This window comes from Typopeltis vanoorti, chromosome 15, assembly GCF_054136105.1.
Source record: "Typopeltis vanoorti isolate ZY-2024b chromosome 15, IOZ_Tvanoo_1.0, whole genome shotgun sequence".
Classification (NCBI taxonomy): domain Eukaryota; kingdom Metazoa; phylum Arthropoda; class Arachnida; order Uropygi; family Thelyphonidae; genus Typopeltis; species Typopeltis vanoorti.
In genome coordinates, this window is record NC_143563.1 from 2,756,843 (window position 1) to 2,781,505 (window position 24,663).

Here is a 24,663-nt window from a genome sequence, read left to right on the forward strand (position 1 = left end):
AACTGAGATGACATCTCTCTCACCAGTTGGAGAGAGTAACCATATGGTTTTGACTTGGAAAATGAATAGACATGCAGGAGCATAAAAGAGATGGGAACGTATGTGGAATTATAAGGCAGGTGATTATAATAGTCTAAGACATCAACTTGGGGAAGTTTCATGCAGGGAAGAATTGGAAGGCCAGGATATCATTAGTGCGTGGGAAATTATGAAAAAAATATTTGTTAGCAGCAATGGTAAGTTGTATACCATGAGCAAACAAGAGGACACAATTTGGAGTAAAGTGGATGACAAATAATATTAAACAGGAATTGCATGCTAAAAAGAAGCTGTGGAAGAGATATAAGGAGACAGGAGAAGAGAAGATGCATGAAGAATATAAGACACAGGCCAGAAGAGTGACTAGTATGGTAAGGAAGACGAAACTGGAATATGAGAGGAGATTGGCCCTAAGATCCAAAGAAAATCCTAGGGAATTTTTGAGATATGTTGCCAGTAGGAGGAGAAATTGACTGTGGAAGAATGATATTGTTGGATAAAAATGGGAATAGAGTGACTGATGCAGCAGACATAGTGGAATTGTTCAATGAACACTTTATTGGAGTATTTCATCCTAGAGGAGTCAGTTTTAATGCTAGAGGAATTGGGCAGGTTCGAGGTTTAGAGGTACAGGAGGAGAGTGTGTTTCAAATACTGAGTACTCTTGATGTCAGTAAAGCTGTGGGACTGGATGGCATTTCACCACGAGTTTTGAGAGAATGTGCCAGGGAACTGACAGTGCCTTTGACCTGGCTTTTCAATGAAAGTCTTGCTGCAGAAAAGGTGTCCATGGAATGGAATGGAAGGAAGGTAAGATAGTGCCATTGCATAATGGTGGTAGCAGACTGGAAGTGTCTAATTATAGGCCAGTTTGTGTGTCATCAGTTGTTAGTAAGATCTTGGAGAAAGTAGTGAAGGATCGTATACAGCATTGGACGGATGAGGTAATGTTATCTGTTAGAGTCAACATGGATTTGTGAAGGAGCGTTCTTGTTTTAGCAATATGCTAAAAGAAGAATGCTCCTTCATTGCACAAGAGCATTAGATGTGGAAAGCAGGGGCATGCCGGCCATATGTGCAATGTGTGCGACACACAGAGGCGCCAGGATTGTAAAGGTGCCAAAAAGGAGGAAATTCTTAAATAAAAAACGTTTTTTCAAAGTGATTTTTTTATTGGAAAGGGGGGAGGGATAGGGGCGCCAACTAAAGTTTTTCACACAGGCACTGGACACTACTGCCGCGCCCCTGAGAGAAAGGCATGTACTGCCATTTTCTTAGACTTAGCAAAGGCATTTGACAGAGTGTCACATGATAAGCTGATATTTAAGTTGAAACACATGGGTCTGGATATCAGATTGGTCAACTGGATTCAGGATTAGCTGTCCGATAGGTATCAGAGAGTTGTATATGGTGGGGCAGTTTCAAGGAAGCAGAAGGTTACAAGTGGGGTCCAGAGGGCTCAACATCGGGACCTATATTGTTTAACCTTTATATCAATGACATTGTCAGTGGATTGCAAGGGGATATTCAGTTGTTTGCAGATGATGCAAAGCTGGGAAGGATTATTAGTAATGATGCAGATGCAGCAGCCCTGTAAGAGGATTTGAATAAGTTAGAATGATGGGCAAATGAATAGGGGTGTCAGTTTAATGCAGCAAAATGTAAGGTCTTGAGGTTTGGGAAACATCGATGGGATGCTGCATACTTTATGGGAGGAGTTATACTGGAGGAAGTAGGGGGAGACAAGAGATCTGGGGTTGATGATTGATAGAAACTTGAAATTTATGGGACATATTGCAAAGGTGGTGAAGGTAACACAGAGGATTGCTGCAATAATGAGAAGGATGCTGACCTGCTGAGATAAAACAGTTATCATTCCATTGTATAAGATCCTAATCAGACCACACTTGGACTACTGTTCTCAGATTTGGTCCCCAGAATTTGAAGGAGATAAATTAACTGTGGAAAGGTTACAAAGGCGGATAACAAAGATGGTTTCAGGACTGTACAATGATAGTTACGAGGATCGGCTGAGGGAATATGGACTGCAGAGTTTGGTAGAAGAAGAAGAGATAATATGATTGAGACTTTTATACTGTTGAGAGGTGGTTATAGGGTCGACACCGGGGAGTTCTTTCACTTGGTTGAACAGCAGGAAGGATTGATGACAAGAGGCCATCCCTGGAAGTTACGAAAGGAAACTGTGAGCAAGAGGGTGAGGAGTGGTTTCTTTGCATGGAGGATGGTTGCACCATGGAATGCATTGCCTGATGGAGTGGTGAGTGTGAGAACTGTCAATAAGTTTAAAGAGTGGTATGATAGATTTTGTGTTTCATAAGGGGGACCTCCCCTCGATGAGTCTTGATAGACTTTGCGGTTCTTAGGAAGGACCTCCCACGAGAGTCTTTTGACTCCAGGCCTGAATAATAATAATAATATACAAGTAGCCCAGTCATGAAGTGACTTCATGCACAAACTTTGTTTGCCAACACTTGGATAAAGGATGAAACCATGAATATAATTTCCTGGCATCTTTAATTTAATGTGATTGTGAATGAGTGTCTAATCTTCTGCTGGTGGTGAGAGTGACCATGAAGTGATCACCCGGATTGTAGACAGTCATATGGAAATTTCTGTGAAAAGGGATATATATGGAACTACAAGGCTGGTGATTATGAAGGGTTTTGGAGGCATCTAGGAACCAGACATGGAAAGAGATGCTGAGTAGGAAGGAGAGGAATGTTGCTTAGGAATTGATCAAGAACTATTGAATGTCTGAGTGTATACCAAAAGTGAAATGGCTAAATAACATAAGAGTAAAATGAATAAACTAATCAATCAATCAAGGGATTAAGCATGAAATCTGGAAGAAAGAACTGTGGAGGCAATCACAAGATGAATGTTGGCAAAATTAACCAGTTTCATGAAGAAGAAAAAGAGCAGGCAAGGAAAGTGACTAGGTTGAAAAAGATAGCAAAAGTGCCATGTGAGAAGAAATTAGCTAATCAAGTTAAGAAAAATCCTAGTGAGTTCTTTCTATATCTTTCAAGTAGTATAGAAAATGGCTTGGTGGAATGATGCTAGTTGATGACTCTAGTTAACTGTGGTAACTGATGCAGGTGATATAGCTGAAGTATTAATTGAGCAGTTATAAATTGAATTTCACCTCCATGTAGTCAGAGACTCATCGTGGGAGGTACACACTATTACATACAATGCTCATCCAACCGTGTCTTAAACTGATTCAATGTGTCTACATCCACAACACACTCAGTCAATGCATTCCACTCACCAACTACCCTCCATGCAAAGAACCTGCTCCTCACTTCTCTGTTCACACCATCCTTATACAGTTTCCAGCAATAGCCTCTTGTTCTACTCTCCTTTCCCATTCTATGAAAAATCACTTCCATGTCTACCCAATAACATCCCCTGACCAGCTTCATATATCTCAATCATATCCCTCTTCTTTCTTCTATTCATGAGACTCTGCAACTTCCATTCTCTCAATCTGTCCTCGTACTCCACATTCCAAAGACCACTGACTACCTTTGTGAATCTTCTCTGGACCCTTTCCAACATATCCTCGTCACCATGAAAACTCGGCGAACAAATCTGTGCACAATAATCCACATGAGGCTGGATCAAGGTCTTATACAATGGAATCAGAACCTCTTTATTTCTGCATGTCAGTGTCCTCTGCATCATTGACTTTATACGATGTGACATCTTCACAACTTGTACAATGTCGCCCCTGAATTTCAGGTTCTTGTCCACTATCACTCCTGGTTTCTCATCTCCTCTACTTCTGTTAAAGTTTATGGGAAGGTAAGTGGAACTATCAGTTCAATGTTGCCAAGTGTGAGGTTTTGAGATTTGGTAAGCAATGATGAGTCTTTGGACTCCCTGGAGGTGTCAAATAATAATAATGAGATGCAATCTCAAAACCTTATACTTGGCAACATTGAACTGACAGTGCCACTTACCTGTCCATTCATGCAATCTATTCAAGTCCTCTTGTAAGGCTTTAACATCCACTTGACTGGGCATTGCTCTCCCCAGTTTTGCATCATCTGCAAACAGCTGGATATCACTATTTAAACCTAATCAAATATCATTAACATACAAATTGAACAACAATGGCCCCAAAACTGACCCCTGCAGCACACACACACTGCTGGTGACCTTTCTCCTTTGGGATACTGCACCTCCATATATAACTTTCTGATACCTATCTGACAGCCAGTCACTGATCCAACACAGAAGTCTGTTATCCAATCCATCTGTTTCAATTTATTTAACAGCTTGTCATGTGGTAGTCTATCAAAAGCTTTTGCAAATTCTAAGTACACCAATGTATATGTATCTCCCCTGTCCAAGGTATTTGTCACCTTGTTATAGTACATAAGTAAGTTAGTGAAACATGATTTCCCCTTAACAAACTCATGCTGATAACCACAGAAAATACTGCTTTTATCAACCCATTTCTGTATCCTGCTTCTCACCAATCTCTCCACAACTCCAGATACACAGACCAGCCTATAATTTGAAGCTACAGCCTTATGCAGTGGAACAATTTTACCCTCCTTCCACTCCCTTGGAACCTGTGCTATTGTAAGACTCTTAAACAGGCATGCCAATGCTACTGCCAATTCCCTGGAACATTCCCTTAAGATGCATGGTGACATGTCATCAAATCCTACTGCCTTATTGACATGAAGTTTATTTATTTTCACAAATACCTCCTGTTCACTTACAATTAAACTATCACTTGCTATGTCCTCTACATTTAAGTTCCTCATGATTTCACCCTGATCAGGATGAAACACCCTTATAAATTGATCACTGAATACCTCAATGTCTTCTGCAGCAGTCACCATTCTACCATTTTCCTTCCTTAACTTCATCTTACTGTGATCATTCTTCCTTCTACTTGCCTCATATCTAAAAAACTCTCTAGGGTTTTTCTGTGCCTGATTTGCCAATTTCTTCTCATACTCTACTTTTGTTTTCCTTACTAACTGAGTCACTCTCCTGGCTTGTTCTTTATATTCTTCATGTGACTGATTATTACCATTATTCATCACTTTGGATGAAAGTACTTCCTCCAAAGTACTTTCTTTTTTTGAGATTTCATGCTTAAGCTCCACATTCATCCATTTTACACTTACCTTATTCAGCCTTTTGGCCTTCGGAATACATTTGTACATTGATGCTGTTATATATTTCTTTGTGAGTTTCCATGCAGCATTTATTTCCTTACCTCCCAACTCCTCATTCCATGTTATAACTCCAAAATTGACTTTAGTTCTGAAGATAGAATACATATCATATCTGCTGAAGTACTGTGAATGTTAAATGAGTATTTTTTTATTATACTTAATGCAGAGGAATCAGGAATAGTGTTGAATAACCATAGAAAGAACAGAAGACTGACAGTTCAAGAATGGGAGGTGTTTAGAGCACTAAGTAACCTTGATTTTAATAAGGCTATAGGACTGGATGGGATATCGCCACATAAATTCTTCTTATGGTTATTATGTGACACCTACAAGGAATCCAAAGAGTCATCATGGGAGGGTACACTCTACACAGAACTCAAATTTTTCTCCGGTTAATCCTTCAACTACAACACATAGTGACACTACCATCAGCACACAACACTATCTGCTGCCCACCACCATTAGTGCACATTATGGGAATGTGCAAAAGAGCTATGAGTGCCACTGATTTGGTTGTTACAACAGGCCTTGAATAGGAAGAGTAAAAGAAAAGTGAAAGAAGAAAAAGAGTGATAATGAATTATCACTCTTTTTCATAATAATCCAAGTCAGTAGTGTCAAACTATCACTGTGTATATCAGGTGTAGTGGTGAAAGTGTTAGAGATGCTGGTTAGAGACAGAATACAAACCTGAATTGATGAGAACGGAAATCTCTCAAGAGAGAATGGGTTTGTGAAGGGATAGGATTCTTGGTTTAGTAAATTGGTCACATTTTATAATAGAGTGATTTAGTGTACTGCACAGAGGAGATGCTTGTTCAGAGGTTTATCTGGATTTTTATAAAGTATCCTAAGCACATGAGAAACTTCTGTTGAAATTGAACAGGATGGAGATGAATAGTCAGTTGATAGCTTTGTCACAGAGGTGGTTGACTGATATAGGGGCCAGCCAGTTGTATGGTGGCGTGGTGTCCTGAAAATGACAAGTAGTGAGGTATCACAGGGTCTTGTTCTGGGAGCACTGCATCCCCATGCACAATCTGGTTCTGATGAGATGTTGCTGCAAGAGAATTTTAATAGCTTGGTGTTTTGGACTGAGGAATGTGGATATCACTTCACTATTGCTACAGGTGTGTGCGTGTGCATGAGGGGTGTGGGTGGAAGTTCTGATAAACACCTAAAACAAAAATTATATGGTTTGTGCAACAAGGGAAGGACTTTATTCTCAGAGGATTGCAAATGATGCAGCATTGTAACAGGTGTATAACACTTTGTAGGAATATGTAGAATGTATAAGTTACATGGTTCTACCTCAATTACTTCATGGTGATTATCAGAATTATCTAGTGCCCCCTAACCCTTTAAGTGTAAAGTTTTGCATTTTGGCCAGAGAAGATGGAATGAGTTTACCATATTGGAGGAACTTGGCTTCAGGATGTGGAACAGACAAGGGATCTGAGGAACTTGGTAAATGGGGACACATTGCAAAAGTTGTTACCCCGAAGATTGCTGCCATAATGAAAGAACCCTAACAAGTATAGATACAGAAGTGATAATTCCACTGTATAAGGCACTAATTAGGCCTGATTCAGATTCCTGTGCACAGATCTGGTCATCTGGCTAAATTAGTGACATGGAGATACTGGAGAGAGAGAGAGAGAGAGAGAATGCAAAGGCAAACAACTAAGACTGTCTCAGGACTCTGGAATGTTCAATCTGAAGAACATAGTAAATAGGAGGAGGAGAGGTGATATGATTGAGACATATAAGCTGGTAAGAGGATACTACCAGACAGATATAGGGGAATTACTGCATAGTGTAATAGATGATGGGATAACAAAAGGTTATCCCTGGAAAATATACAAATGTGATGTGAGTGAGAAAGTGAAAAGGAGATTTTTTGCATTGCAGATGGTGAATGACTGGAATGCATTACTGGGGTGCATGAGGTAAGTATTCAAGCACTCCAATACATTGAATAATACTGAATGTTGAATACATTCAGCATTGGAGTGCTTGCCACCCATTCCAGTAATGCATTTTACCACTTACTATTCAAAAAATTTCCTTTTTATTTCATATGATAGTTATTGTGGTATGAGTGTCTGATCTCCTGCAATGAGTCTTTGGACTCCATCGGGGTTTGGAAGCAATACTATAAAGCAGCTGATACTGACATGTGATAACTTTTTTTGCCGATGTTTTTAATACTGTGGGAAGATTAGGGTGTAGACAATTTAGAATCTCTGCTGTAGACACTAAATCTGGAACTTTCAATTAAGGCCATTTTAGGCCACTAATAAACAAGGCATCAATTCCACACTTGGTAGTTGAAATTATCTATCACCTAAAGATATTCACAAACACCCATGTCAACAGTGAAATATGAACCTATGACTTATAGGTTTGAGAGCAGAAGTGCAATAAACTTGGTCGATTAGACCAAGTTTATTTGTGCATTTCTATCTTTATGCATTTGCATTTTCATTGTGTTGCCAACAAGGTTTCCTGCAGATGAAGAAAAAACCCTGGCATCTCTGCATATGAGTGGCTTACCTGCACTCATTTGAAAAGGTCTTGTAAAGATTCTGTACATTTGGAGTAGTATTTGATACATTTTAAAGGAACATCCTATGTCACCCTTTGGAGTGATCTGTGAAGGTGCTGAGTACTAGAAGATGCCTCATAACTTCTCTTACATTTTAAAAAGAGGGGCTGATTTTGTACATTCTTAGTTTTTTTGAAAAGTGTTAAAAAACAATGAATTTCAATTTTTGCTATACTCCAAGTGAGATTAAAAAATATTAAGGAAAAAGACTGATGATAAATAAAAGCACACAAACTACATGCAAAACTCATGTATTGCTCACATCCAAGAAATTGTGGTTTGGATGTTTAGGAATATGGCAATGTCACAAAAGGCTATGAGGTAAGTATTATTATGCCTGTTAGTAGCATATATTATCTAGCTGGTTTCTATTTTGTAGCATTAAAATTCCCAAATTTTTGGGAAAGAAATCTTGCTGTGTCCATATGAATCTAGCTAATTCTCCTTCAATTTCACTATCAGGCAAATGTATTAATCATAATATCATCATTCATATTTTACTGTGCTCTGATACCATGATCTAGAAAGGTTTGACATGAGGTGACGGATATTGGCTAAAGACATATAGAACTGGAAATTAAAGGGAAGGCCTATATCCTGAAGTGGATGGAAATAGGCTAAAGAAGAAGAAGAAGATGCCATCAGCTTTGCTATGGAACCTTAAAATTTTTGTGTGTGATTTTCTTTAATTTCCTTTAAAAAATGAAGGAAGAGAAACTTACTGCATCACCTTTCACACCGGCTGGTCCAGCTGGGCCTCGATCACCTTTTTCTCCTTTTTCACCAGGATCACCTTTACGACCTGGACGTCCCATCTGACCTCGGTGACCCTAATCATAAAGAGAATTATTTATTTTAACATTAGTTTCATTCAACTTTCAAAATGAATATTTTTTAAACATTTACAGCACTTTTTTGAGATGTAATTGAGATGACACAGTCAGCAAATGTAATTACAATCTATTTACAGCTATTTACACCTTAATTCAATGGTCATGATAATGTTGTCAATATCATGATCTTAGAACCTATATCATCAGGACTAAAATATTAAAGACTGAGTAAAATGTTTGCCTTAAACCTTAAACTAGTTAGCAGTGAAAGTAATGACAAGTATTTAAAAAATGGGGAGGAGAAAAGATGCTAGGAAGAAATAACAATCTAATACCCTCCCTCGATGAGTCTTTGGACTCCCTTGAGGTGTGATATAATAATAATAATAATACTCATTAAGAGTCCTATGAAATTCAACATTTCTTAATTATTATTATTATTATTATTATTATTATTAATTAAAGGTTAAAACAAGAAAATGATTGACAAATAAGCAAATAAATGATCAAACATGAAAAGATGTGTTACATAATTGCAATTCTGTATCATGTTGATATCATTCGTTATCATAATTGCTGAACATCGAACTGTTTTGGCTTATATTTGCAGAAAAAAAGAAATCTTCCCTGAAGCATTCCAGAACCAAAAATTAGTTTAACAATAAAAATTACCCTCAGTAGTGTATCCATTTGACCACACATTACATTGGATTATTACCTATTATAATTTCATATTCATTTATATAATTACATATTCAAAACATTTCCATATTCATTTCACCAACATTCGAGGCACTAATACAAACATTACTGACATTCACCACCACCACTTACAGACATCAAAACCTGATCTCTTTTCTTAATATAATCTCAGTTGGCATCCTCCAAGACCACAGTCCACCTCAACTAGCCCAACTACATCCTACATGATGCATTACATAGAAAGGGTGGAACATGTGCTTTTGTGAAATCTGATATCCCCCTATCAAAGACTATCCAACTGCGAATCTCCACTTTTCAATCTGTTCTGGCTCAATATTTATTTACCTCACTTTACATGTTCATTTGCTGCCTTTACTGCTCTCTTCACTCTGACAATCCAGCTGCCCCTTTTGACTACCTATCACTAAAAATTGAATTCTTACAAACTGATTACCCAAATTGTGAGATTGTCCACCTTCGGTACTCCAACTTCACAGATCAAGCTGGAAGAAAAGCAGAATCATTTGCCAACAGTCAAGACCTAACACAAATCAATCTACCAACCAGAATACAGATAATCCTCATCATTCTACCAAAATTATTGACCTTTTCTTAACTAGCTCTCCCTCCAAATACACTGTGGATGTCTGCTCCTACCTTGGCAATTCTGATCACAATCTTATTCAAGTCTCATTTTCTAGAGTTCATACTTTTCCCACCCAATCTCTGCAATACCCCTTGACACTATAATTGTGCAGAGTGGGATGACCTCTGGAAGTTTTATGCTGCTTTTCCATAGTCAGATTACTGCTTTTGCTCTCTCAATCCAAACACCTGAACTGCACTAACAAATGAAGTAATCCTCACTGGAATGAGATCCTTCCTTCCCTACTCCACTGCAAAACCCCAGCCTGTATCCAAGCAATGGTTCTCAAAAATATGTGCCTCTGTCATCCATGATAAAAATGCAGCTTATGTTCAACGGTTTTAGATAAAAACTCCAGCTTCTCATTCAGCTTACACAACAGCCAGAAACATGTTTAAAATAGTTATCAATGATTCCAAAGCAGATTTCATAAGAATGAAATGTAATGCAAGAAATTCAATATTGGAGCTCACACTAGGTAGCATGAGTTAAGCATTGGTCATTGTGTAAGCAGCAGCAGGATAAGTAAATTTCATATTTAAATATGTGCCAATATTGTCTAAATTGTAGATTGAGTGTTATTGCGAGATATTTCAGAGTGGAACATGGAGTTTAAAAAAAATTTTTTAGGTGATATTATCATAAATTCATTGTTTTTGTCAGCACACAGATACAATATGGTGGGAAAGGCAAATCAGTGTGCAGGTCAGTGCAGAAGAAAATAAAGTAAATGGCATCGATTTTTCAAATCTAGTATAGTGCCGTGAATGCAGTATGCATGCATGGGAAGATGTCACAGATATTTATGTAGAGAGGCCGAATAAGAGAAAAAAACAAGTGTTGGTATATAGGAAATGAAATATTCTGATGGACCATGAGGCGTGCTTATATATGAGTTTAAACAATTTAAATATGAGTAGGAAACACGGTGTCATAACTGACAGGGCAGTTGAGGACTGTGCAAATGTTCAGAGAGTGTGTGTGTGTGTGTGTGTGTGTGTGTGGAGGGTGATACGAGAAAAAGACCATGATTGATGATAATGATGTTGAAAAGCAAAGCGAAATTAACAGTAAGGAGGCAAACAGGTTGACGGCAAACAAGTGTGTGTGCGCATGACTGGCAATAAAATAGCAAGAGTGAATGATTCGAAAAAAAAAAGGACACAAGATTTGAAAGCTGAGTTGGGGAAGATGAGGCAGATATAGAGTGAAATGAAGAGAATAGTAAATATGCATGAAGGAGTGAAGAAGATGAAAATAAATGAGGTCAGTATGAAAGACTTGAGAGTGGTGTTGTATGGTGATTCAATTATTAGAGGTGTGGTAAATGAGAAGATGCAAAAGGTTTGTTTTCCAGGAGGTAAAATGAATAGTGACTGAGGTGTTGTATATGAGGAGTAAGTGAATAAATGAATTGGTAGTGGTAGTAGGGACCAATGACTTGACTGGGAACAAGGAGAATGTCAAACTGGATATCAGGAGTTTGTTTAGAAGGATTAAATATAATAGCGTGATAGGAAATGTAGTCAGTGTGTTGCCCAAGTATCACAGTCATGAGATGAGGTAGTGAGCAAGAATTATGAATGATATTATTATTATTTTATGGCATCTCCATGAAGTCCAGAGACTAAATGTGGGAAATCCAATATAACCATTATACACACAAATCCTATCCTAACTCTCCTTGAATCCAGTCACCGTCGAGAACTCACAACCAATCCTGGTTATCCATTCCACTCGCCACTCTCCACACAAAAAAAAAAAAAATCTGGTTGGCACATATACATCCCTACTAACCACACTCTTACAAAACTTCCACAGATGGTTCCTAGTTCTCTGATTATTTCTTATATATTGAATAATTTCACTTGCATCAATTTTATAAAACCCCTTTAATATCTTAAAAGTTTCTATCATGTCTCCTCTTTTCTGCTAATCAATTAAACTTTGTAACTCACAAGCCTTCCACCTGTCCTTGTAGGGAGTATTCCACAGACTTCTCACTATCTTGTCTGTGAAACCTCTCTACTATCTCCTGGTTCCCCAAGAAAACCAGGTAACCAAATCTGTGTGCATTGTTAGTGGAAATGTGTGAAAAGAAAGGAGTGCAATTTGTTAATGTGTGGAATGAGTTTGAAGGAAGAACTGAACTGTATAAGAGCAATGAACAGCATTTGAATGATTTTCGTGTGAGTCATTTGGAGAGACTGCTGCTGGAAGGAAGAGTAATGAGTTCAGAAAATCAATCTGAGCAAGAAAGAAGCAATAAAAAGAGTGGGAGAGTAAGGAAGGAAGGAGAGATTGAAGTGGTACTTATTAAGTGGGTGTGAGTAGCATGAGTGTAGAGAATGAGATAAATGTGCAAGACAAACAGGGATACGGGGAGACTCAGGGCAGACAGGGGAACATAGCGTGAGAAAGGTTGATGCTCCAAGAGGATATGAATGCATGTGTAGACAAAAAGGGAAGGAAATGATCTGGGATGTAGGAAAAATAGATGCATTTGAAGAAGGTTCTGGGATGAGTAAGGAGAAAAAAGATATGGCTCTAGGAAGTTATGGTGAAGTAATATCTAATAAGTTGTATCAGAGAAACTTATTAATAATCCAGGAATGAGCTGATATGTTTGTATGCAAATTGTAGAAGTATCAGAAACATGGGAATTGAGAAATGGATGCATTGATTTAGTTCATTCACCCTAAAATTAGTTGGAATAAGTGAAACATGGTTGGATGAGGATGACATTCTGGAAGGAATAGAAATGGAAAGGATATAATGTATTTTGTGAAGATAGAAATGGTAAAAAAGGGAAGTAGAGTGTTATTGATGATAGAAAAAGAGTTATGTTCATACAACATCGAGATGCAAAAGGAAATAGTGGTAGGGTTTTGAGACAAAATCGTGTGAGACAGAGATCACAGAAGTAATAGAATGAAATATTCAGATGGATGTTGCTATAGAGCTGGTAATGTGGAGGGTAGTGAAAAGGTAATATATAAGCAAATTAGCCAAGCAAATGAGAAAATGATGATGATTATTATTTATTATTATGTTTTTATTATTATTATTATTATTATTATTGAGGATCTTGGATTTGATCATTTCATCAGAGGATGTTATTATAAATGAGGTGTGAAATCTCCCTCCAGTTAATGAGAGTGACCATGGTTATCCTGGTGGTTGCCAAGCATGTAAGGACTTCTGTGAGGAAAGGGTATATTTGAAACCACAAGGCTGGTGATTATGAGAAGTTCAGGAGACAGATTTCAGCTGTATCATGGAATGAATTTGGTGCAAAGGAGATTGATTTTGCATTAGTGATATTTAAGAACTATCTAGTAGAAGCAATGTTTAAATGTATTCCAAAGGTCAGAAGGTTAAATAAGGTAGTTGTGAAATGGATAAATGAAGAGATTAAGCATATGATACAGAGGAAAAAAGTTATTATGGAAGCAACAAAGAGGAGTAATAATAATAAATTCTATGAGTAATACCAAGAACAGGCAAGGACAGCGACGTGGATGGTAAGGGTAGCAAAAGTTCTGTATGAGTAGCAGTTAGCTAATGAAACCAAAAATAAATCATAGAAAGTTCTTTTGATATGTAGCCAGCAGTAAACAGAATGATTATGGTAGGATGGCATTGGTTAGAGACAGGCCCGTTCTGTACCGAGGTGCAAAGGGTGCAATGAACCCAGGTGGCACAATTTAAGGGTGGTATAATCAAATGTGTTCATAAAGAATAGGGAATAAATAATACACTGAACTACGACTATTACACTTTTTTTATATATAATGTTAGTTAAGTAGCGTTATTTTACCATCCTACATGTTTCGCCAATTTTTCTATCAGCATCTTCAGGGAATACAAACTAGTAAGCTATATGAAGGTAACAGACTAGGTTATAACTGATGGTTCTAATTTATACAAAAAATTAGTATTGAACAAGACAATGCACGTGTCTCGGGAACGTGATTTATTCGTTATGGCTCATGGTGTAATTGTCATGAAAGTTCATTTCTTTGATGTTTAATGATCTGATTAAAGCTTTCCAAATTTCTGGTAAGGTTAGACCTTGATTCTTGTTGAGGTTTTCAGTTTTACTGGTGACTGTAGCTGCTTCCTTGAAGGTTCTTGAATGGTAGTTATCTTCTATATAGGGCATACGGCTCTTATCCCACTCAATGTGATGGTTAGTAGAGGCAAAGTGGCAAGAAAGGCCTGAAATGTCTTGTCTGTTGTTTCTGACATATCCTATGTGTTGTTTCTTTCTCGTTTCAAAGCTTCTAGAGGTCTGACCTATGTAACTAATACCACATGAGCAAGGTATATTATATACTCCAGAGTACTTGTAGAATGGATGAGGATCTTTCGGTGATCTTAAAAATTTCCGAATAGTGATGATTGGCTTGAATGCTACTCTGATATTATGTGGTTTTAGAAGGTCAGCTAATTTTTTGGAAATGTTGCTGACAAATGGAATAGTAATAGTACTGATGTACTGGATGTCATCACGTTGTCTATGTGGTATATCAGTCAAGAGAATCTTGTTGTAGAGTCTTTTTGGATAACCATTTAAAGATAGTTCTCTGGATATTGTAGTTAATTCCATTTGTAGGTCATTCTTATCTGTTGTGTACTGTATAGCTCTTTTCTTGAGCATATGGATAATGCTAAGTTTCTGAGCTATATGATGAGACGAGTTGAAATGGAAGTAACGTCCAGTATTTGTAGGTTTTGAATATACAGAACTATTATTGGTTTGTTTCTTTATTAGGATGTCAAGGAATGGCAGTTTCCATCTTTTTCAATTTCTAATGTGAATTTGATGGTATGGTGGAAACTATTGATTTGGTTGAGGTAATCCATTAGTTCTTCTTTCGTATGATCCCAAATGAGAAAGATATCATCCACATATCTGTACCAAATTTTCGGTTTTGGAATGAATCTGGGATAAGATTTTTTCTTCTAGATCTTCCGTGAATAAGTCACCACAAGGAGGGGAGAGGGGGCTACCCATGGCTAATCCGGTGAGTTGTTTGTAAACAGTTTTTTGCCAAATAAAATAGAAGTTAAACAGTGATTGAACAAAGTAGTGATGTTTGTTGGGAACAAGTTGTCTAAGATGTTGATGACTTCAACCACTGGAATGTTTGTAAACAAAGACGTGATATCCAGGCTTCCTAGTATATCCTCTTCATAGATAGGGATGTTTTTTATTTTATCTATAAAATCTTGTGAGTTTTTAATATAAGTATCCAAGACGTGAATGTGTTGTTGTAAAATCTTTGCAAGGCACTTGGACAGTTGGTAAGTAGGAGAATAGATTCCGTAAACTATTGGATGTAATCGTATACCTTCTTTATGAATTTTAGGAACGCCATACAATCTAGGATTTAGTGGGTGCATTGATTTCAGCTTTCTTATTACTTCTATAGGCCAGTTAGTCATTCCACGTAATAGTTCATTGGTGTCATTATGGATTTTTATGATCGGATCTCTACTGAAACTTCATAGACAGACCTATCAGATAATAGATTTTTAATTTTTTTTCATAATCTTTAGTATTTAATATAACTGTATTATTACCTTTGTCGGCTTTGAGTATGATGTCTTTATTATTTCTTAATTTGAGAAGCATTCTTCTTTCCATTTGGTTAGAGTTGGAGTTAGGAGATCTTGTCGGAGCTGAAAGGATTATGCTGCTTTTTAATCGTAAGTCATTAGCTATTGGAAGTGGTAGCAATGAGAAGGCTTTTTCTTAGTTGCAGATGAACTCTATTTTTGGAATGTATGGCGTTCCTAAAATTCATAAAAAAGGTATACTATTACGTCCAATAGTTGACGGAATCTATTCTCCCACTTACCAACTGTCCAAGTACCTTGCAAAGATTTTACAACACATTCATGTCTCGGATACTTATATTAAAAACTCGCAACATTTTATAGATAAAATAAAAAACATCCCTATCTATGAAGAGGATATACTAGCAAGCCTGGACATCACGTCTTTGTTTACAAACATTCCAGTGGTTGAAGTCATCAACATCTTAGACATATAATAAAATTAGTTTAATCCTTTATCCAAGTGTGAGCAAACAAAGTTTGCGCCTGAAGTATCTTCAGGACTAGGGTAAGGTGATACAACACCAGAGCAACTCGTTGCAAAGGTGGAGAAAGCTACCAACACTCCTATCTCAGTATCTCCTATAATGCAAAACACATCTCCATGCGGATATGTCTAATGTTATGCATTAAGGGAAGGGCCACTACCCAGACTAGTTTCGACCTTTATTGAGGTCTCTTCAGTGGGAGCCAGGCCCTAGTGGAGATAGTGGAGATACCAGGCAGAAGCATTAGCAGATCATCTCTACCTATAGGAGTTGCCAAATGGTGTGCCACCCTTTTATAATAAATTACTCTGGATTTAGAGAAAGATGTTGAAAGTTTATTTTTCACTTGGTTAGAGTATAATAAAATTAGTTTAATCCTTTATCCAAGTGTGAGCAAACAAAGTTTGCGCCTGAAGTATCTTCAGGACTAGGGTAAGGTGATACAACCCAGAGCAACTCGTTGCAAAGGTGGAGAAAGCTACCAACACTCCTATCTCAGTATCTCCTATAATGCAAAACACATCTCCATGCGGATATGTCTAATGTTATGCATTAAGGGAAGGGCCACTACCCAGACTAGTTTCGACCTTTATTGAGGTCTCTTCAGTGGGAGCCAGGCCCTAGTGGAGATACCAGGCAGAAGCATTAGCAGATCATCTCTACCTATAGGAGTTGCCAAATGGTGTGCCACCCTTTTATAATAAATTACTCTGGATTTAGAGAAAGATGTTGAAAGTTTATTTTTCACTTGGTTAGAGTATAATAAAATTAGTTTAATCCTTTATCCAAGTGTGAGCAAACAAAGTTTGCGCCTGAAGTATCTTCAGGACTAGGGTAAGGTGATACAACACCAGAGCAACTCGTTGCAAAGGTGGAGAAAGCTACCAACACTCCTATCTCAGTATCTCCTATAATGCAAAACACATCTCCATGCGGATATGTCTAATGGGTGGCACACCATTTGGCAACTCCTATAGGTAGAGATGATCTGCTAATGCTTCTGCCTGGTATCTCCACTAGGGCCTGGCTCCCACTGAAGAGACCTCAATAAAGGTCGAAACTAGTCTGGGTAGTGGCCCTTCCCTTAATGCATAACATTAGACATATCCGCATGGAGATGTGTTTTGCATTATAGGAGATACTGAGATAGGAGTGTTGGTAGCTTTCTCCACCTTTGCAACGAGTTGCTCTGGTGTTGTATCACCTTACCCTAGTCCTGAAGATACTTCAGGCGCAAACTTTGTTTGCTCACACTTGGATAAAGGATTAAACTAATTTTATTATACTCTAACCAAGTGAAAAATAAACTTTCAACAACATCTTAGACAACTTGTTTCCAAGAAACATCACTACTTTGTTCAATCACTGTTTAACTTCTAACTATTTTATTTGTCAAAAAACTGTCTACAAACAACTCACCGGATTAGCCATGGGTAGCCCCCTCTCCCCTCCTTGTGGTGACTTATTCACGGAAGATCTAGAAGAAAAAATCTTATCCCAGATCATTCCAAAACCGAAAATTTGGTACAGATATGTGGATGATATCTTTCTCATTTGGGATCATACGAAAGAAGAACTAATGGATTACCTCAACCAAATCAATAGTTTCCACCATACCATCAAATTCACATTAGAAATTGAAAAAGATGGAAAACTGCCATTCCTTGACATCCTAATAAAGAAACAAACCAATAATAGTATCTGTATATTCAAAACCTACAAATACTGGACGTTACTTCCATTTCAACTCGTCTCATCATATAGCTCAGAAACTTAGCATTATCCATATGCTCAAGAAAAGAGCTATACAGTACACAACAGATAAGAATGACCTACAAATGGAATTAACTACAATATCCAGAGAACTATCTTTAAATGGTTATCCAAAAAGACTCTACAACAAGATTCTCTTGACTGATATACCACATAGACAATGTGATGACATCCAGTACATCAGTACTATTACTATTCCATTTATCAGCAACATTTCCAAAAAATTAGCTGACCTTCTAAAACCACATAATATCAGAGTAGCATTCAAGCCAATCATCACTATTCGGAAATTTTTAAGATCGCCGAAAGATCCTCATCCATTCTACAAGTACTCTGGAGTATATAATATACCTTGCTCATGTGGTATTAGTTACATAGGTCAGACCTCTAGAAGCTTTGAAACGAGAAAGAAACAACACATAGGATATGTCAGAAACAACAGACAAGACATTTCAGGCTTTTCTTGCCACTTTGCCTCTACTAACCATCACATTGAGTGGGATAAGAGCCGTATGCCCTATATAGAAGATAACTACCATTCAAGAACCTTCAAGGAAGCAGCTACAGTCTATATCAGAACTGCTGTGAATGATATAGTTGAAATATTTATTGATCAGTTCATAAAGGTCTTTAATCCTTGTGAAATTACAAGTAATTGAGAAATTACAATGTGAAATTACAAGTAATTGAGAGTTTGAGAGCAATGGATGATGAGGAGGAGAGACTGACTGTGAGTGAGTAAGAGGTATATGTGGAATTGAGCAAACTTGATGTTAATAAGGCTGTGGGACTTGATAATATATCACCACATATTCTGAAGGAATGTGTTACGATATTTGTTATTTGTTAAATATGTTTTCTTGTATTGGGTTGGCAGCTACCTTGACATATTTGTTTAATATGAATCTTGCATTGAGTCAAGTTCCAAAGGAGTGGAAAGAAGGCAAGATTGTGTCACTTCAAAAGGGAGGTAACAGAACTCAAGCATCAATTATAGGCCTATCTGTGTCAGTTGTTCTGATTATAGTGTTGGAGAGGCTGGTGAGAACCAGTATCCAGAATTGGGTTGACAACAATGGTATTATCTTGGATAAACAGCATGTATTTGCTAAAAGGAGGTCATGTTTTAGTAATCTACTTATTTATTATCAATAAGGGGATGGCTTCATTGGACAAAGGATATGGATACATAATAGCATACTTAGATTTTGCAAAACTTTTGATGGATTACTCCATGATAAATTGGTAGTCACACTAGAATGGATGGGTTTGTGATATTAGATCAGTGCATTAGATTGGAGATTTGTCTGTCTGATATGTGCTGAAAAGAAGAGGAAAGAGGATAGTCTCGGGTATGTTTTAGGGCCATTGCTGTTTAACCTGTATGTTAATATCAGGGAATTTTGTTAAAGATACCAAGCAATTTTATAAGCTAGGTTTTAATCATCCTTTTTCCCAAGTAAGCAAACAGACAAGTCAGTCAAGTTTGCACCCGCATGTAGTGCAAGTCTGAGGCAACTCGTGGTAAAGGTGGAGTAAGCTCCGATCACTTTCCTTAGTATTTTCCCCTAATGCACAGCACATCCCCTTGCGGAGATGTATGATGCTATGCAAAGGCATAGCATCATAAATTGAGATTTTAAGTTTTTCTGAGGAATGGGTCAGTTTGAAGTCCAAAAAACTCTCGATTTATAGAAAACCTACACACACTAACAGATATCTCCACAGTCATTCCCATCATTATCCTCCTCAGAAGTTTGGAATCATTTCTACTCTAGGACATCATGCTAGCTCTCTTCTTGATGATGAGATAGAACTTAATAAAGAACTCAATTTTCTCAAGTCTACTTTTCAACTAAATGGTTATTCTCAAAAAACTACTGATAAATTCCTATTTAATCCTCCCGGTCACTGTAATGAAGAGACCATTAGTGTAAAAGGTAATATTTCTGTTCCATACATAAGTTCTGTCTCACTCAAATTATCCAAGGTTCTTAAATACAACATAAGAACTTTATTTACTCCTTTTCCTAAAATCTGCTCCCTTGTGAGCCATCCGAACCTAGACATCATAATCTTAAATATCCTGGTGTTTACCAGATTGGTTGCAACTATGACATAACTTACTTTGGCCAAACAGAGAAGTCAATCGAGTTACGCATTGAGGAGCACAAGAGAGACGTCACTTAAAGAGAACGCGAGCCAGAGCTTTGTCTAGTTATGTTCTATTCTTGGTCAATTCTAATGAAGAAAACCCTAGCCATACAGTCCTATGGGACAAGTCTAATAACATTTTCCGTTGCCATGATGAAGTAGAAAGGAAGATAATAGAATCAAAGGAAGTCAATCTCAACCCCCTACATCTCAACAACAATTCGAGTTACAACCTTTCAGACTGTCATTGTGCTGTGGTCAAATACTGGCATTCACGAGATGCTATATGCATGCACATGCCCAACAATGAAGCCAACGAGGGAACAATTTTGAATGCGCAGACTTCAACGTTTCAACATTGAAATATATATACACTAATTTTCTGTGTTGTTTACAGTTATTTCCTCCATGTGTTTTTACGGTTGTTTCTTCTTTTTTAATGTGCACCTGACGAAGGCTGATACAAGCTGAAACTAGTTGTGTAGTACTAATACACTTTGTTTTCATTTCTCTGGGTTCTAATCATTTAATCTTTTTATAAAAAAAAATATATATATAATATATATAATAATATAATATTAAAACAATATATAAAGTATTGTATTGCTGATCAGAATAGAATTTTCATTGTTGATATTTCCGTTGTTGCATCACAAGAACTATCAAGATGTCTATAATAAAGTTATGTGCTAGTCTAAGAATTTTTGTAACAGTTCAATGAGCATGAAAAATTCTAATTTCTTTTATTAAATTTTGACCAATTTTTGACTACTTCTTCTTCTTCTTCGTATTATTATTATTCAGGACATTTTAACTGATTTTGCTACAACAAACAATCTGACTGAAATCACAATCATAATTATTCAAAAGATTTTATTGCATATCCTAAATCCCAAATTTCATTAAATTTCATCTAGCATTGCAACATGTAATTTAAACATGTTCTGCTCCTGGAAATGATAGTGTGATTGAAAACAAGTATTGGTGAAGGCCTGATTTTTTTTTTTTTTTTTTTTTTTTTTTGTAAAGACTCCAAATACTACATGAAATTTGAGTGAAGTTCAGCCAGAATATAGCAGACTGCATCTAACAATGAGACAATCCCCCCCCCCCATCCCTTAAAAAAAAAAAAAAAAAAAATCATGGTTGTACCCAACTGATGGTGGGTACAAGAATGACTACATGAATTAATTCATGACTTTTTACTTAGCAGTATTTGAATTTTGTTGAAATTGTTCCCTTTTAATAAAGAAAAGTGCAGACAAAATGTCAGGTGTGGTTAAACTTTGTTGACATTGAACACAAATGCAGCAACATGGAATTTTTTAAGTTTGGTTCAATGTCTGGAATATGTACCTTTGAGAATATTGAGAACTAAGAGGGTGATTAAGAGGCAAGAGAAATGCTGTTTGCAGGAAGCATGACATTCTAAAAGAGACTGTGATGATTTTCTGAAGAAGAGTAGCAAATGAGGAGTGAAGAGTGGTAGAAAGAAGTAGAAATGCAGGGAAGAGTGAGATTTAAAGAACAGCAGGCTGAATAGCAGAACAATGTAAAAGATGAAAAATAAAAAATTGTATTGAATGAAAGAGTAATTAGGTTTATTTTATCATGTCTGTTAATTGTATTTACAACCAATTTGTCTGTTCTGCATTTGTCTGAAATAAAGGCCTTCATCCCCAATTCACTTAAAATCCCTGCCTGACCTATCCAAACCTTAGATCTTCAACAAGTGAGGTAAAGCAGTTCAAGATAAAAAATTGGCATTTTTTAAGTGGATCAAGTAAGAAACACAATCATTGCACACATCCCACATTACAGCCCACATCATAAGTAAAAAACCATAAAATAACCTGACTTTGAAAGGGCCAAATGCAGAAAACTTGTCTCCTGCTCATAAGATAGTGAAGCCATCTGGTTGATCACCCAGGCTATTGAGGGCAACTTCTGCTCTTCTACACTCTTCCTCTCTCACACATCTACTTTCTCACTCTTTACTCACTTCCACTATTCCACTCTTACATCCATAACACCACCCAAATAATAGCGATGTCCTAGCAATATTCTCCTCCAACTCTTGTATTAGTTGTATCTCACTATAAAAAGCACACTGACTTTTCTGATCTTTCAAGACATCACAAGAAACCTTAATGACTATATTTCAAACTTTCTTGGTCTTAATGGTATCTCTACTCACAGCCATATTCAAAACTTGGAACTTATGATTTGCCATAATTCCCTGGCTTATGCTCAATAGCATGAAGCAAGCATGAAACTGACAGAGCACGGAAATGATTATTGCATCTGACACAAACAATGCACAACTGCAAAAGTTAGGTGGATAAACGGAGTAAGAGTAAAATGCATGAATATGGAATTTAGGCAAGCAATGTGGAGAAATAAAATTTATTATTATTATTCGGCCTCCATGGAGTCAAAAGACTCATTGTGGGAAGCTCTTTCTAATAATAAATATTATTATTATTATTGCATGATACCTCCAAGGAGTCCAAACAACCCTCTGTGGGAAGGGACCAGTGGCGGCTGATGAAAATTTTAAGTGGGGGGTGATGCATATACAAAAAAAAAAAAAAAAAAAAAAAAAAAAAAATTTCCTAATCAGTAACGAATTTATTAATAAATAAATTTACATATTAAAAATTGCTTTACTAAAAATATTTCATCCTCACCAAGACCAAACACCAATAATAAAAGTTTCGTATTAACAGCAATGACAGGTACAAATGAATATCGGCGTTAAATCGCAGTGCATTTGTTTCGTGTAACGATAATTGAAAAAATATTATTCTTTTCATATTTTCAACAGTGACACTCATCATAATTCAGCATTGTATCGATAATAAATAAATAATTATATGTTATTTTAACAAAATAAAATAAGATTTACAAAAAATAGTTCACCATGAACACGTGCCAATAATAAACATTTCATATCTGCCAGCAAAGATTGGTCGATTGGTAGAGCCTCTGCTACTAATGGCTTAAGCAAGTTTGAAAGTGGTTAGTAGTTGGACGGAGATCAACCATTCGATGCTGTTGGCACATTCTCCCTCGATGAGTCTTTGGACTCCCTGGAGTCCAATAGAGATATAATAATATCTCACAGAAATAACGAGCGCAGGCATAAGATACACTGCCCAAGCGGCAGTGTATCTAATGAAGTAACATGCAACGACACAAACGAATATCGGCATTAGATCGCAGTGCATTTGTTTTGTGTAATGATAATTGAAAAAATATTATTCTTCTCATATTTTCAACAGTGACACTCGTCATAATTCAGCCTTGCATCTATAATAAATAAATAATTATATGTTATTTTAACAAAATAAAATAAGATTTACAAAAAATAGTTCACCATGAACACGTGCCAATAATAAACATTTCATATCTGCCAGCAAAGATTGGTCGATTGGTAGAGCCTCTGCTACTAATGGCTTAAGCAAGTTTGAAAGTGGTTAGTAGTTGGACGGAGATCAACCATTCGATGCTGTTGGCACATTCTCCCTCGATGAGTCTTTGGACTCCCTGGAGTCCAATAGAGATATAATAATATCTCACAGAAATAACGAGCGCAGGCATAAGATACACTGCCCAAGCGGCAGTGTATCTAATGAAGTAACATGCAACGACACAAACGAATATCGGCATTAGATCGCAGTGCATTTGTTTTGTGTAATGATAATTGAAAAAATATTATTCTTCTCATATTTTCAACAGTGACACTCGTCATAATTCAGCCTTGCATCTATAATAAATAAATAATTATATGTTATTTTAACAAAATAAAATAAGATTTACAAAAAATAGTTCACCATGAACACGTGCCAATAATAAACATTTCATATCTGCCAGCAAAGATTGGTCGATTGGTAGAGCCTCTGCTACTAATGGCTTAAGCAAGTTTGAGCGTGGTTAGTAGTTGGACGGAGATCAACTGTTCGATGCTGTTGGCACATTCTCCCTCGATGAGTCTTTGGACTCCCTTGAGTACAATAGAGATATAATAATATCTCACAGAAATAACGAGCGCAGGCATAAGATACACTGCCCAAGCGGCAGTGTATCTAATGAAGTAACATGCAACGACACAAACGAATATCGGCGTTAGATCGCAGTGCATTTGTTTTGTGTAATGATAATTGAAAAAATATTATTCTTCTCATATTTTCAACAGTGATACTCGTCATAATTCAGCCTTGTATCTATAATAAATAAATAATTATATATTATTTTAACAAAATAAAATAAGATTTACAAAAAATAGTTCACCACGCACACGCACCAATAATAAACGTTTCATATCTCACAGAAATAAGGTGCATAAGCATACTAAAAATAAGGTTCTTTTTTACTGGGCACTGCAATATCAATAATCCAAACTTTTCGATGTTCGATAATTGTGATGTCAGGTCTATTGTGTTCCAAATGCCGATCAGTTTGCATTCTAAAGTCCCAGAGAATTTTTGCTGTTTCATTTTCCAATACTATGTCTATTTCATGCTGCCACTAGTTATTAGAAGTAGGAAAGCCATATTTTTTTGCATACAGG

At 36.7% G+C, this 24,663-nt stretch overlaps 1 protein-coding gene across 2 annotated transcripts in view; it reads right to left on the reverse strand.

The window, feature by feature from the left end:
- The window catches only part of LOC150098312 (uncharacterized), a 733,595-nt gene that overhangs the window by 170,177 nt on the left and 538,755 nt on the right, over positions 1–24,663 (reverse strand). For both annotated transcript variants that reach the window (XM_090404774.1, XM_090404775.1), the window contains exon 31: positions 8,592–8,699. In XM_090404774.1, the coding sequence (XP_090260900.1) occupies positions 8,592–8,699 (108 nt within the window). The remainder of the gene's footprint in view (positions 1–8,591; positions 8,700–24,663) is intronic.